The sequence below is a fragment of the Pogoniulus pusillus genome, chromosome 10 (assembly GCF_015220805.1).
Source record: "Pogoniulus pusillus isolate bPogPus1 chromosome 10, bPogPus1.pri, whole genome shotgun sequence".
NCBI lineage: Eukaryota > Metazoa > Chordata > Aves > Piciformes > Lybiidae > Pogoniulus > Pogoniulus pusillus.
This window is the reverse complement of record NC_087273.1, coordinates 7,083,811-7,098,835: the sequence shown is the minus strand read 5'-3', so window position 1 is coordinate 7,098,835 and position 15,025 is coordinate 7,083,811. Positions and strand designations below refer to the sequence as shown.

Genomic DNA, 15,025 nt, shown 5'->3' with positions numbered 1-15,025 from the left:
GCTGTGCTCCAGGCCCCTCACCAGCTTTGTTGCCCTTCTCTGGACACCTTCCAGTACCTCAACATCTCTCTTGGATTGAGGAGCCCAGAATTGGACACAGCACTCAAGGTGTGGCCAGAGCAGTGCAGTGTCCAGGGGCAGAATAACCTCCCTTGTCCTGCTGCCCACACTGCTTCATGACCCTGCCCAGGATGCCATTGGCTCTGCTGCCCACCTGGGCACACTGCTGGCTCATGTTCAGCCTACTATTCACCATCACCCCCAGGTCCCTTTCTTCCTGGCTGCTCTCAGCCACTCTGTCCCCAGCCTGTAGTGCTGCTTGGGGTTGTTGTGGCCAAAGTGCAGAACCCTGCACTTGGCCTTGTTAAATCTCATCCCATTGGCCTCTGCCCACCCATCCAGCCTGTCAGGGTCCCTCTGCAGAGCTCTCCTACCTTCCAACAGCTCCACACCTGCTCCTAGCTTGGTGTCATCTGCAAACTTACTGACGCTGGACTCAATCCCCTGGTCCAGATCATCAATAAAGATAGGTTTAAACTGGCAGAGGGGAGATTTAAACTAGATATTAGGAAGAGGTTCTTTACAGTGAGGGTACTGGAGTAGGCTGCTCAGGGAGACTCTGAACACCCTGGAGGTGTTCAAGGCCAGGTTGGATGAGTTCTAGTAGGAGGTGTCCCTGCCTATGGTGGGGGTTTGGAACTGGATGAGCTTTGAGTTCCCTTCCAACCTAAACCATTCTATAATTCTATGATTCCATAGTGGAAAGTGTCCCTGCCCATGGCAGGATGGTTGGCACTGGATGAGATCTTTAAGGTCCCTTCCCAAACCCAACCCATTTCACGATACATCATCTGCTCACCTCCACCACAGGGCTTGGAGCACTGGGACCAGCTCTTCAAGGCCCACTCAAAGGTGTCAGGGTCTTCCTGCAGGACGTTGTTGCTGTTGATGGTTGGCACTGAGTCCTCGTGGATGATGTACTTGTAGGTCAGGCTGCAGCGGGTCTCGTTCTCCCGAGGGATGATCTGGGGAGACCAAAGGGAAACAGCTGCAAAAACAGAGCTGCCACGGGGGGGCCTTGGCAGTAGTGAGAAGGAGGAGAAGGCAATGGAGGAGAAGAACAAGGGAAAAGGGAAGAGGGAGAAGGGAGAGAAGGAGAAGAGGGAAGAGCAGAAGTGAGGAGGGAGAAGGAGAAGAGGGAGGAGGGAGAAGAGAGGAGGGAGAAGGGAGGAGGGAGAAGGGAGGAGGGAGAAGGGAGGAGGGAGAAGAGAGGAGGGAGAAGAGAGGAGGGAGAAGGGAGGAGGGAGGAGGGAGAAGGGAGGAGGGAGAAGGGAGGAGGGAGAAGGGAGGAGGGAGAAGGGAGGAGGGAGAAGGGAGGAGGGAGAAGGGAGGAGGGAGAAGGGAGGAGGGAGAAGGGAGGAGGGAGAAGGGAGAAGGGAGGAGGGAGAAGGGAGGAGGGAGAAGGGAGGAGGGAGAAGGGAGGAGGGAGAAGGGAGGAGGGAGAAGGGAGGAGGGAGAAGGGAGGAGGGAGAAGGGAGGAGGGAGAAGGGAGGAGGGAGAAGGGAGGAGGGAGAAGGGAGGAGGGAGGAGGGAGGAGGGAGGAGGGAGGAGGGAGAAGGGAGGAGGGAGAAGGGAGGAGGGAGAAGGGAGGAGGGAGAAGGGAGGAGGGAGAAGGGAGGAGGGAGGAGGGAGAAGGGAGGAGGGAGAAGGGAGGAGGGAGAAGGGAGGAGGGAGAAGGGAGGAGGAGAAGGGAAGAGGAGAAGGGAAGAGGGAGAAGAGAGGAGGAGAAGGGAGGAGGGAGAAGAGAGGAGGAGAAGGGAGGAGGGAGAAGAGAGGAGGAGAAGGGAGGAGGGAGAAGAGAGGAGGAGAAGGGAGGAGGGAGAAGAGAGGAGGAGAAGGGAGGAGGGAGAAGAGAGGAGGAGAAGGGAGGAGGGAGAAGAGAGGAGGAGAAGGGAGGAGGGAGAAGAGAGGAGGAGAAGGGAGGAGGGAGAAGAGAGGAGGAGAGGGAGGAGGGAGAAGAGAGGAGGAGAGGGAGGAGGGAGAAGAGAGGAGGAGAGGGAGGAGGAGGAGGAGGAAGAGGAAGAGGGAGGAGAAGAGGGAGAGGGAAGAGGGAGGAGGAGAAGGGAGGAGGGAGGTGGGAAGGGAGAGGGAGAAGAAAAATAAGAGAAGAGAGACAAGGAGCAGAAGAGAGGCAAGGAGCAGAAGAGAGGCAAGGAGCAGAAGAGAGACAAGGAGCAGAAGAGAGACAAGGAGCAGAAGAGAGACAAGGAGCAGAAGAGAGACAAGAAGCAGAAGAGAGACAAGGAGCAGAAGAGAGACAAGGAGCAGAAGAGAGACAAGGAGCAGAAGAGAGACAAGGAGCAGAAGAGAGACAAGGAGCAGAAGAGAGACAAGGAGCAGAAGAGAGACGGGCTGTGGGCCAGCAGCCCACTCATCAGCACACATCCCTGAGAGAGGCACAGCAGTGCTTGACCCCAGCACCAGCTCCACACTAGCCACAGGCTTCTAACACAACCCCAAAGCCACCCCCAACCCACTGCCTGCTGTGGCACCTACCAGCACCACCACGGCGTCGTGCAGGGGCCCGTCTGTGTGCAGGGATTCTGTGTCCTCTTCTATGCTGTACTCCCACTCCACGCCCAGGTCGATGAAGGATCGGGACCTGGCCTCCTCCCCTTTCCCATTCAGGATGTAGTGTCCTGTTGCCTGGTTCTTAATGGCTGAGGGGGTGCATGAGATGCCAGTGGGACACCTCAGCAGGCTTTAGGTGCATCTCCTGCATCCCTCAAGTTACCAAAGTGAGACTTTTCCACCCCGTTTTAGCTTTAGACACCAGCTCAGCGAGGAAAGAGCTGAGGAACCTGAACCCCTGAGGAACTAAGTGGGGTTTGGGTCCTTGCCCACACTTAAAAATCATGCTCATAGATTCATGGCATGGGTTGGGTTGGGACCTTTCAAGATCATCCAGATCCAACCCCTCTGCCATGGGCAGGGACAGCTGCCACTAGCCCAGGCTGCTCAAGGTCTCATCCAACCTGGCCTTGAACACCTCCAAGGAGGAAGGAGGGAGAATAATAATAATGATAATAATAATAATGATGGTAATAAGAGTGATAATGATAATAATAATGGTAATAAGAGTGATAATGATAATAGTAATGAGTGATGACAATGATAATAATAATGGTAGTAAGAGTGATAATGATAATAGTAATAAGAGTGATGATAGTGATAATAATAATGGTAATAAGAGTGATAATGACAACAATAACACTGATTATGATAACAATAATGATAATAATGATTGATAATTTATCCTTATTGTCCCCTCCATCATTATGATCATCGTTATTGCCCTCACTATTATTCTTCTGCTCCAATAAGAAGCCAGATGATCAGAAATCTGACAGATGGGACTCTCAGGTTTTCTTCTGTACAGCTTCTCCCTTGGCACCATAAAACATGAGCAAAAAGCTCCTCAGATCTTCTCCAAGTCCCTGTGACTGGAGCAATCCAGGTGCAGCTGCTCTGTAGCCTCTGGTGGGTAGCTCCACGAAGCCACTTTGCTGCCAAAGCAAAGCCTCGCTCCTCACAGGGGAGCTGCTCTTGGGCTGACATGAAGCTCTTGGACCTCCAAAGCCAGGTTTCTCCCTTTGACATCAGCACAGCTGGCACAGTTCCTACTTTCTCCTCTTCCTGCATCTTTTCAGTGACCAATCTAAGGGCTGGGACCTCAGACACTGCTCCAGCACTAGAGGGACTGGAAGATTTCTTCTCCTGTGAGCTAAAATGCCCTCCACCCTCAGCAAGTGGTGAGCAGTAGGACACAAAGGGACTGGCATCAGCAGGAGGCAAGCAAAACCTGCCAGGAAAAGAGCTGCAAAGACCCCACCAGGTCCTCAGTCCACTTTTCCAACACAACAGACAGAGTCTTGAACAACCTGTTCCAGTGGGAGGTGTCCCTGCCCATGGTAGGAAGAGTTAGGGTTGGATGATCTTTAATGTCCCTTCCAACCACTCTCAGGGCTGGATGATCTTTAAGGTCCCTTCCAAAACCACTCTCAGGGCTGGATGATTAAGGTCCCTTCCAACCACTCTCAGGGCTGGATGATCTTTAAGGTCCCTTCCAAAACCACTCTCAGGGCTGGATGATCTTTAGGGTCCTTTCCAACCACTCTTAGGGCTGGATGATCTTTAAGGTCCTTTCCAACCACTCTCAGGGCTGGATGATCTTTAAGGTCCCTTCCAACCACTCTCAGGGCTGGATGATCTTTAAGGTCCCTTCCAACCACTCTTAGAGATGGATGATCTTTAAGGTCCCTTCCAACCACTCTCAGGGCTGGATGATCTTTAAGGTCCCTTCCAACCACTCTTAGAGATGGATGATCTTTAAGGTCCCTTCCAACCACTCTCAGGGCTGGATGATCTTTAAGGTCCCTTCCAACCACTCTCAGGGCTGGATGATCTTTAAGGTCCCTTCCAACCACTCTCAGGGCTGGATGATCTTTAAGGTCCCTTCCAACCACTCTCAGGGCTGGATGATCTTTAAGGTCCCTTCCAACCACTCTTAGAGATGGATGATCTTTAAGGTCCCTTCCAACCACTCTTTGGCTTGGATGATCTTTAAGGTCCTTTCCAACCACTCTTTGGCTTGGATGATCTTTAAGGTCCTTTCCAACCACTCTTTGGCTTGGATGATCTTTAAGGTCCCTTCCAACCACTCTATGAATCCATGATCTTTCCATCTGTAGCCACTGGATTTGATTCCCACCCAGTTCTCACCCTGCCCCGAGGTGGGTGATGACAACCTCCTGTTAGTTACACATGCAGGTTGGGAGCAGTTTTAAGAGCCTGAAGAACTCAAAAGGAGAAGCAAATGTTTGTTGAGCCTTCTCAGCCCTTACCCATGCAGGTTTGGATGCAAGGATCTACAGCTGGAAGGTTTTGGTTTGGTTCTCTTAGGTTCTGCCAACCTCAAACCAAGCCCCAGGAGAAACACTTACCAAGAAAGTGAGGAGAGGCCTCGTCTTCTTGGATAAACACATGTCGAGCACCAGGAGGGATGTCAAACATCTTAAGGTACCCTTTGGCATGTGCAGCAGCAGTGGAGAAAGAGGAGATGGGAAGAAAAAGCAACAGCCATGGTTAGGAGAGCATGACACAGTCCAGCTTCCTCTTGCAGAAGAGGGCATCCATCGCCAGCTGAGCAGCAGCAGGAGGAAACTGAGCAAATAGTTTGTAGTGGATCTGAGAGGACCTCCTGGTGTCTCACTTCTCCCAGCAGGGAAAGGAGAAACCAGTTACAAAGCTATTTGCCCCTGGATGAGCTGCAGGGCCACAGCCCATCTCCAGAAACGACCTGGGCAAGAGCTTGCTTCTATGCTTCAGGGCGAACCAGGAGGCTCCTCGAGTGTTTTGTGCAGGTCACTCCTCAGCCTAGCTGCTGGATCTGAGTTCTCTCACTGTCAGCTCACATGGCCATGCCTCCTGCTCACTGCTGAGATACCAGTCACAAGGGAAGGTGGCTGCAGAAAGCCCCACTTGGGCTGTGTGCAATCAGCTCAAGCTACCTACAACCAGGAGCGTCACGTGCAAAGATTTGAGTTGCTGCTGCTGCTGAAGTGCTCAGGTGGCCAAGAAGGCCAAGAGCATCCTAGCTTCCATCAGCAATAGGATGGCTAACATGATGAGGGAAGTGATTGTCCCCCTCTGCTTGGCACTGGTGAGGCCACACATACTGGGTTCAGTTTTGGGCTCCTCACTCCAAGGACACTGAGGGGCTGGAGTGGGTCTAGAAAAGGGCAATCAAGATGGTGAAGGGTCTGGAGAACTGGGCTGGTGAGAGGCAGCTGAGGGAGCTGGGGGTACTTAGTGTGGAGAAGAGGAGGCTGAAGGGAGAGCTCAGTGCTCTCTGCAACTGCCTGAAAGGAGGCTGGAGCCAGGTGGAGGTCAGACTCTTCTCACATGCAACAAGTGGCCTCAAGTTATGCTAGGTTGGAGATTAGGAACAACTTCTTCCCAGCATGGGTCCTCAGGCACTGGAACAGGCTGCCCAGGGAGGTGCTGGAGTCTCCATCTCTGCAGGGGTTTCAGAGGTGTGGATGTGGCTCTGAGGGATGTGGCTCAGTGGCAGTGGCTTAGCAGCAGTGCTGGGGTTGTGAGCCCTGGGTGAGTGATTGGAATGGGCTGCCCAGGGAGGTGGTGGAATCCCCATCCCTGGAGGTGTTGAAGCCAAGACTGGCTGAGGCACTTAGTGCCATGGTCTGGTTGACTGGCCAGGGCTGGGTGCTAGGTTGGCCTGGAGGAGCTTGGAGGTCTCTTCCAACCTGGCTGATTCTATGATCTCAAAGGTTTCTTCCAACCTCTACAGTTCTCTGCTTCTATGAAAAGTGATAGGGCTGAGCTCAACTCTACAGCTAGAAACCAAAAGCTGTTCTCAAAGAGAGCAATTTTGGAACCAGGAGGACCTCAAATCCCAGTCTTGGCTGAGGAGTGACCATGCAAAGAGCAGCTGGCACCAAGAAACACACAGGCACTTGAAATGCTACAGCTTCTTGGACAACCCAAGAAGGGCCAGGAACAGCTCAAGTGCCACTCTTGGCTGAGGAGTACAAACAGCTCCTGCCAACCTTTGCACTGCTCAGCTTTGGAGCCCAGGAAACAAGAAGCTTTTGCCCAGCCTGTGGCTGTCTGAAGGGAGATGAGAGAGTTCTTGAGTTGCTGTGGATGCCTCTTTCTGCAAGCCCCTGGCACTCACCCAAGGTGGCTTTAGATGCCTTGGTTTCAGAGAGGGAAACATTGCGAGCTCCTCTGGGCAGCGTGAAGGCTTCTCTGGCCTTCCCTTCAAGAGAAGGGATGGAATTAGTGCTGTGGGAGCCTGCTCATCCCATTTCATTGACCACCTCTGGCAGCCAGAAGGTCCAGGCAGGTGTCAAGTGGCAAGGATGTTCTCGTGGCCCAGAGGCATTGACAGCAGGACTGGACACGCCTGGCGCCTGGGAATGGTCAATGAAAGTCAGAGCAAGGCAAGTTCAGAGGGGGTGGTTTAAGGTGGATACTTGCAGATGTCATTTTGCAGAACCTTGAATTCTTTTTGGCACCTCTTGCTTAAGTGTTTTCCTGTTGGAAGAGGTCAGGGAGTCCTTTTAATGACTGGCTTGGCAAAGTCATGGTCAAACAAGCAACGTTTCATTAGGCCTTTAGTCATTCTGTGTTAGGATGGAGAACTGGGCAGAGGGGAACCTCAACCAGGGCACCTGGGGAGGAACAACCCTCACATTCTGACTGGGAATGTAGCAAGCAGAGACAAACAAGAGGCTGAGGAGCAAACTCACGGGGTTTGTGTCAGTCCTCAGCACCACAGACCCAGGCTGACTGGTACAGGTGAAGGCCTGAGCTGCTGGAAGGCAGCTGTGTGGAGAAGGAGCTGGCAGTGTTGGTGGACAATGAGTTCTCCATCAGCCAGAAATGCACTCTTGGGGCCAAGAAGGCAAATGGTCCCCGGGGGGACATGAAGAAGAGCAAGCAGATGGACAGAGGTTCTGCTCTGCTTCTACTCTACCCTGATGAGGCCACAGCTGGAGTACTGGGTCCAGTTCTGGGCTGTCTCCTTTAAGAGACACAAGGAACTGCTGGAGAGAGTCCAGTGGAGACTACAAAGATGCTGAGGGGCTTGGAGCATCTCTGTGAGGAGAAAAAGCTGAGAGCCCTGGGGTTGCTGAGCCTGGAGAAGAGCAGCCCCAGAGGGCATCTCCTCAATGCTCAGCAAGAACTAAAGGGCTTGTAGAAGGCAAGAGGATGGGGCTGGGATCTCCCACTGACAGGACAAGGAGCAATGGACACAAACTAGAAACCCAGGAGGTTCCACTTGAGCATCAGGCAAAACCTTCTACTGTGAGGGTGCTGGAACCCTGGAGCAGGCTGTCCAGAGAAGCTGTGGAGTCTCCTTCTCTGGAGAGATTCCAAAGCCACCTAGATGCAATCCTGTTCAACCTGCTGTGGGTCACCCTGCCTTGGCAGGGGGGTTGGACTGGGTGACCTTCAGAGGTCCCTTCCAACTCCACCACGCTGGGATTGCACAACCTGTGGCTCCAGGGGCAGTCTGAAGTCAATTACTCCCCAAGTTGTGACTAATCTTGCACCAGGCCACATCCAGCCCAGCAGGCTGCAGGGACAATGTCCTGTCAGAACATCTCTGCACAGCACCTGGCAACTGCAAGTCACTGAACCTCTCCAGCTCTTGGTGCGCAGCCACCGAGGTGGCAACTTGTGTTGTGCTACCTCAGAGCAGGCTGCACTTCTCTGCCTGCTCTGCAAGCGTGACAGGAACACTTGACAAGAGCAAGTAGACAGGACAGGAACTCCTGACAAGAGCAAGTAGAGGCAGAGAGGTGGAGAGGAGCTTCCTACCAAGCTTCTTGGGCGTGCGGGTGAAGGTTCCTTTCACCGTCCGGCAGTGGGAGTTGTCCCCGCCGCAGACCCCACACTTGTCCTCCACTTTGTTGGAGCCAATCTCCTTGTCACAACCCACTTTCTGCAGAGGGAAGAGCAGAAGACACACAGAGAGAAGGTTTGTCCTTGGTGGCCAGCTGGAGTTATGGTGGGACTCCGTTGCATAATCGTAGAGCCACAGAATGGGTTGGGCTGGAAATGACCTTCAAGATCATCCAGTTCCAACCTCCCTGCCATGGGCAGGGACATCTCCCACTAGCTCAGGTTAATCAAAGCCTCATCCAACCTGGCCTTGAACACCTTCAGGGAGGGGGCATCCACAGTCTCCCTGAGCAACCTGTGCCAGTGTCTCCCCACCCTCACTGTGAAGAATTTCTTCCTAATCTTCAGATCAATCAATCAGTGCAGAGAAGAAGTCAACAGCCCAGTACTGAGCTCCTCGATTTCAACACAAATCACTTGTACATCTGGACCTGGTCTTGATAGGAAGAACAGGGAAGTGACTCTTGCTCTGTGTCCACTTCAACACTCTGAGCTGTCAACTGCTTCAACACACTGAGCTGTCAACTGAGTTGTTCTGATTGAGGTGGGCTTGGTTCTTTGCCCAAGGAAGGATGGATAAGGGGAAACAGCCTCAGGTTGCCCTAAGGGAGATCTAGTTTGGACATGATGAACCATTTCTTCTCCAAAAGGGTTGTGAAGGCCTGGCCCAGGCTGCCCAGCAGAGTTATAGATTATAGAACCAGTCAGGGTTGGAAGGGACCACAAAGATCATCTAGTTCCAACCCCCCTGCCATGGGCAGGCACACCCCACCTCAGATCAGGCTGGCCAGAGTCCCATCCAGCCTGGCCTTAAACATCTCCAGGCATGGGTGCTCAACCACCTCCCTGGGCAACCCATTCCAGGCTCTTACCACACACAGTGAAGGACTTCCTCCTCACATCCAACCTGAACCTACCCACCTCCATCTTCCCTCCATTCCCCCTAGTCCTGTCACTCCCTGATATCCTGAAAAGTCCCTCCCCAGCTTAGGTCCCCATCCTCGGAAGAGTTTTAAAGCTGTGGAGATGTGGTGCTGAGGAACTGTGGCTTAGTAATAACTTGATGATCCTAAAAGAGCCTTTTCCAAGCTCAACCATTGCATGGCTGTAAGCAGAGCTGGCCTGGCCCACAGCACAGCCTCAGCTCCCCACTGCTGACCTCCCCCAGGGCGCTGCCACTCACCACACACTCCCCACGGACACAGATGCTGTAGGGATCTTTGTAGGAGCAGCGAGTCCCATCGTGTGCCAGCTGCTTCAGGTAGGCCACATCTCCAGTTTCTTTGGACTGGCAGTACAGGTGGCACCTCTTGTTGGCTGTGGGGTGAGGAGAGAGAAGGAGATGCAGCACTCAGCAGCCATCATACAGATCAGCCAGTCCCACCCCACTGCCAAGGGAGAGCCACCTAGAGCAGGTCACATAGACAGGTGGGTTTGGAATGAGTCCAGAGATGGAGACTCCACCACCTCTCTGAGCAGCCTGCTCCATAAATGAAAGAAGTTCCTCCTCGTGTTCATCCAGATGTGCTTCAGAAGAGCATCCCACTACAGGAGGGAGGAGAGCAGGACAGGTCTCAGTGCTTGCCCCTGCAGGTTTGCTGGGCAGAGGCAGGAGCAGGAGCCCCAGGAGGTGTCTGTGCTTGCCCCTGCAGGTTTGCTGGGCAGAGGCAGGAGCAGGAGCCCCAGGAGGTGTCTGTGCTTGCCCCTGCAGGTTTGCTGGGCAGAGCTGGCAGCAGGAGCCCCAGGAGGTGTCTGTGCTTGCCCCTGCAGGTTTGCTGGGCAGAGGCAGGAGCAGGAGCCCCAGGAGGTGTCTGTGCTTGCCCCTGCAGGTTTGCTGGGCAGAGGCAGGAGCAGGAGCCCCAGGAGGTGTCTGTGCTTGCCCCTGCAGGTTTGCTGGGCAGAGGCAGGAGCAGGAGCCCCAGGAGGTGTCTGTGCTTGCCCCTGCAGGTTGGCTGGGCAGAGCTGGCAGCAGGAGCCCCGGGAGGCTGTGGGGCAGGGGGCAGGGCAGGGCAGGACGTACGGTCGGGGTGCTCATAGGGCAGCCAGTGGTGCTTGCTGCCCTGGTGCTCGAAGTGGGCATTGCGCTGCTGGCACTGCTGTGCCCTGAAGTCCTCGAAGTGCTTGGGACACTCCTCAGGGTTGCACAGCTGGAACTCGAAATTGACGCCGGCGCAGTCCTCACCGCCGTTGATGGGCCTGGGAAGAGAAGAACCTTCAGGGCAGTCTAACACCCTCTGGACATGAGCTCTGGGGGTTCCTCTCCGTTGACCCTGCCAAGCTCCCACCTACCAAGCACTCTTCACCCCCCCACACACATCAGCTACATCCCTGAGATGGTTTTCCACAAGGTTTTGCAGCATCACAGAATCAGTCAGGGTTGGAAGGGACCACAAGGAGCAGCCAGTTCCAACTCCCCTGCCATGCCCAGGGACACCCTACCCTAGAGCAGGCTGCACACAGCCTCAGCCAGCCTGGCCTCAAACACCTCCAGCCATGGGGCCTCAACCACCTCCCTGGGCAACCCATTCCAGCCTCTCACCACTCTCATGCTCAACAACTTCCTCCTCACCTCCAGCCTGAATCTCCCCATCTCCAGCTTTGCTCCATTCCCCCTAGTCCTGGCATTCCCTGACAGCCTCAAAAGTCCCTCCCCAGCTTTTTTGTAGTCCCCCTTCAGATCCTGGAAGGCCACAAGAAGGTCACCTGGGAGCCTCCTCTGCTCCAGCCTGCACAGCCCCAACTCTTTCAGTCTGTGCTCACAGCAGAGCTGCTGCAGCCCTCTGGAAACTCCTGGATTCTCCCAAATTGCTCTTGGCTGCCATATTTTGAGGGGTTTGGGCATCACATAGGCTTTGGCAGACTTCACCCAAAACTAAAATGCCCTGGAAGTGACCCCTGGCAGCTATTCCCAGCTGGACTGGACCTCCCCCCCCTCAAGAGACCTACATTGGGTTGTTGCACTGGCGCGTGCGGAAGCGAACTCCGGTGCCACAGGTCCGTGAGCAGGAGCCAAACTTGGTCCAGGCTCCCCAGTTGCCATCTTGTTTGAGCTGGTTGGCATTCTTCCACATGCAGTGACCTTTGTAGCACCACTGAGAGACACCAGGACAGGGAGAGGGGTGAGAACAGGCAGAAAAAAACCCATCCAGATGTACAACTGCAGTGAAACTTAACAGCATCCAGAAGGGAGCTCCTGAGATGAGAAGGGACCTCCTGGGGGACAGACTGCAAGAAGAGACCTTCAGGCATGTGAAGCTCAGGTTGGAAGGGACCTCAGAGATCTACTCCAATCCCTCCCACCCTGAGCAGGGACACCTTTCAACTAGACTTGGCTGCTCAAGGCCTCATCCAACCTGGCATGGAACACCCTCAGGGAGGAGGCAGCCACAACTTCTCTGGGCAGCCTATTCCAGAGCCTCACCACCCTCACACTGAAGAACTTCTTCCTCAGATCCACTCCAACCCTGCTCTCCTTCAGATTCAAACCATTCCCCTTGTCCTGTCTCTAGACACCCTCATGCAAAGTCTCTCTGTAGCTTTCTTGCAGGATCTCTTCAGCTACTGGAAGGCAGCTCTAAGGTTCCCTTGGAGTCTTCTCTCCAGGCTGAACACTCCCAGCTCCCTCAGCCTGTCCTCATAGCAGAGATGCTGCAGCCCTTGACTATCTTTGTGGCCTCCTTTCATAGTATCATAGAATCAACCGGGTTGGAAGAGACCTCCAAGATCATCCAGTCCAATTCTGTGTCCTTCTGATGCTGGGGACACCAGAACTGCTGGGTGGTTTTTTCCCCTAGGCACAGAGGGAAGACACAGCACTCACTTTCCCAGGGGCACACTCTGTGCCATCCAGTGGAGGTCCCTTCTTTGTCTTACAGAAGTAGGGGTTGTCTGGGTGGCTGCACCACAGCTGCTTGCATGGGTCAAAGGTTCGGAACTGAAATGAAGAACATGTGAGATGGAGCTCAGGGTTAGAGCACAGAACCATGGAGTCACAGGGTTGGAAAAGCCCTCCAAGATCACAGAGTCCAACCTCTAACCCAGCACCACCAGGGCCACTAAAATATGGCCCCAAGTGCCACGGCCACAGGTTTCTGGAACACCTCCAGGGATGGGGACTCCACCACCTCCCTGGGCAACCTCTTCCTGACCACTCTGGCAGCAGAGGAATTGTTCCTCATCTCCAACCTAAGCCTCCCCTGGCACAATTCCAGGCCATTGCCTCTCCTTCTATCACCTGGGACTAGGCAGAAGAGCCCAACCCCCACCTCACTGCAGCCTCCTTTCAGGCAGCTGTAGAGAGCACTGAACTCTCCCTTCAGCCTCCTCTTCTCCACACTAAACACCCCCAGCTCCCTCAGCTGCTCCTCTCCAGCCCTGTTCTCCAGACCCTTCCCCAGCTCTGCAGCTCTTCTCTGGCCCTGCCCCAGCCCCTCACTGTCCCTCTTGGAGCGAGCTGAGCCTCACTGTGTGCAGGGTGAGTGGTGCCCTGCACAGCAGCTGTGCCTGGCTCTCTGCTCCCTGCTCCCCTGGGGGATGCTGCTGGCCCTGAGCTCTGCTGGAGCTTTGCTTGGGCTTGGCTTCTCTCAGCACAGCTCCTGGAGACAGCCACACAGCATCTTACATCCCCTGACACAAGAGAGAAGAGACTTTATTGCAACCTCCTAAGGAATTGTAGAGAGCAATGAGGTCTCCCTACGGCCTCTTCTCCAGACTAAACACCCCCAGCTCCCTCAGCTGCTCCTCCCCAGCCCTGTTCTCCAGACCCTTCAAGCTCCAGCATCTCAATGTCTTCAGCTGGTAACATTCATCCCACTATTACCACCAGGAGCCTTCTCCCACCTCACATAGCTAAAGGTGATCTCAGGGAGGCCAGGAAGTGCTCCAGGCCCAGCTTGCATCCCACCCACATGTTCCATCACCTGACTCTAGGGAGAACTATTCACACCCTGGAGAAGGAGCTGGGCAGTGCATCTGCCCTGCATCCAACAGCCCTGAGCTGGTGAGAAGAGCAGAGGAGACACCCAGAAGTGAGAGACACACAGTGGGGAGCCCTTCTCCCTTGGCATCACCTCCACATGTTGGTGCCAGCTGCCACCACGTTGGCTTCTCTTGAAGAAGAAAAGCCAAGTAAAGGAAAGAAAGAGAAAAGGAGTAGTAGAAATCATCTTTTTAAACCTCTTTTCTCTTCTTGGCCTTTCTTGGACAGGAAAAGCCCAGCAGAGAAAAGAAAGAGAGATGGAGTAGCAAATCTCTTTTAAGTTCCTTTTTCCTTCTTGGCTTTTCTTGGACAGGATAAGCCCAGCAGAGAAAAGAAAGAGAGGAGGAAGATAAGAAATATTTTCCTGTTTCTTTTCTCTTCTTGGCCTTTCCTCAACATGCTAGCAGATGGCACCACCTGTGATGGTGGTGTGATTGACCCAGGCAGCCAGGTTTCACCCACAAAACTCTCTACAGATCTCTTGAGCTGCTCTGAGTCACAGAATCACAGAAACAAGCAGGTTGGCAAAGCCCCTCAGGATCACCAAGTCCAACCTAGAACCCTACTCAACAAGATCCACCTTAAACCATATCCCCAAGCACCGCATCCAAACCACCCTTAAACACATCCAGGGTGGGTGACTCCACCACCTCCCTGGGCAGCTCATTCCAGTCCCTTCCTCAGCCTCAGCCTGAGGCCATTCCCCCTTGTTGTATCTCTAATTACCTGTGAGCAGAGCTCAGCAGCAGCCTCCACAATGTCCCTTCAGGTAGTTGTAGACAGCAATGAGGTCTCTCCTCAGCCTCCTCTTCCTCACACTAACCATCCCCAGCTCCCTCAGTCTCTCCTCGTGAGATTTACTCTCCAGGTAAATCTCCTTCCCCAGCTTCCTTGCCCTCCTCTGGACTCACTCCAGCACCTCCACATCTCTTGTGTGTTGCAGTGCCCAAAACTGAGCACAACACTCGAGGTGTGGCCTCACCAGAGCAGAGTCCAAGAGGACAATCACCTCCCTGCTCCTGCTGGCCATGGCATTTATAATTCCAGCCAGGATGCCATTGGCCTTCTTGGCCACCTGGGCACACTGCTGGCTCATATTCAGCTGCCTGTCTACTACAACCCCCCAGATCCCTTTCTGCCAGGCAGCTCTCCAGCCACACTGCCCCAAGCCTGCAGCTGGGAGAAGAGGAGAGGAGGAGACTACAGCTGCTGGCTGAGGCCAGGGCTAGCTGTGGCTGGCTGAAGGCCTGCTGAGGACCCACCGCTGTGCACATCCTGTAGCCCACGCCGAAATCGAAGCGGCACTGCTCGTCCATGGAGTAGTTGATGCCTGGCAGCTCGGGCAGCTTGGGCCAGTCATGTTCAAAAGGGTCATCAAGAAGGCAGTCATAAGAGCTGTGGGAAGGCACAAAGCATCATCAGATGTTTCCCCCCTGACCTGCTCCTGTTCTCTTCAGGTAGTTATTGCTCCCAAAGCATAGGGACACAGAACTGTTTGGGTGGGAAAAGGCCTCTAAGGTCAGGTCCAACCATTGACCCAAAACCACCCTCTAA

At 54.1% G+C, this 15,025-nt stretch overlaps 1 protein-coding gene across 1 annotated transcript in view; it reads right to left on the bottom strand.

Moving 5' to 3' along the window:
* ADAMTS3 (ADAM metallopeptidase with thrombospondin type 1 motif 3) overlaps positions 1–15,025 on the bottom strand; it is a 95,354-nt gene that overhangs the window by 6,425 nt on the left and 73,904 nt on the right. The window contains exons 10-18 of the mRNA XM_064149685.1: positions 14,734–14,866; positions 12,314–12,427; positions 11,440–11,585; positions 10,514–10,689; positions 9,677–9,810; positions 8,410–8,533; positions 5,004–5,084; positions 2,557–2,720; positions 860–1,025 (exon numbers count right to left, since the gene is read on the bottom strand). Of these exons, the coding sequence (XP_064005755.1) occupies positions 860–1,025; positions 2,557–2,720; positions 5,004–5,084; positions 8,410–8,533; positions 9,677–9,810; positions 10,514–10,689; positions 11,440–11,585; positions 12,314–12,427; positions 14,734–14,866 (1,238 nt within the window). The remainder of the gene's footprint in view (positions 1–859; positions 1,026–2,556; positions 2,721–5,003; positions 5,085–8,409; positions 8,534–9,676; positions 9,811–10,513; positions 10,690–11,439; positions 11,586–12,313; positions 12,428–14,733; positions 14,867–15,025) is intronic.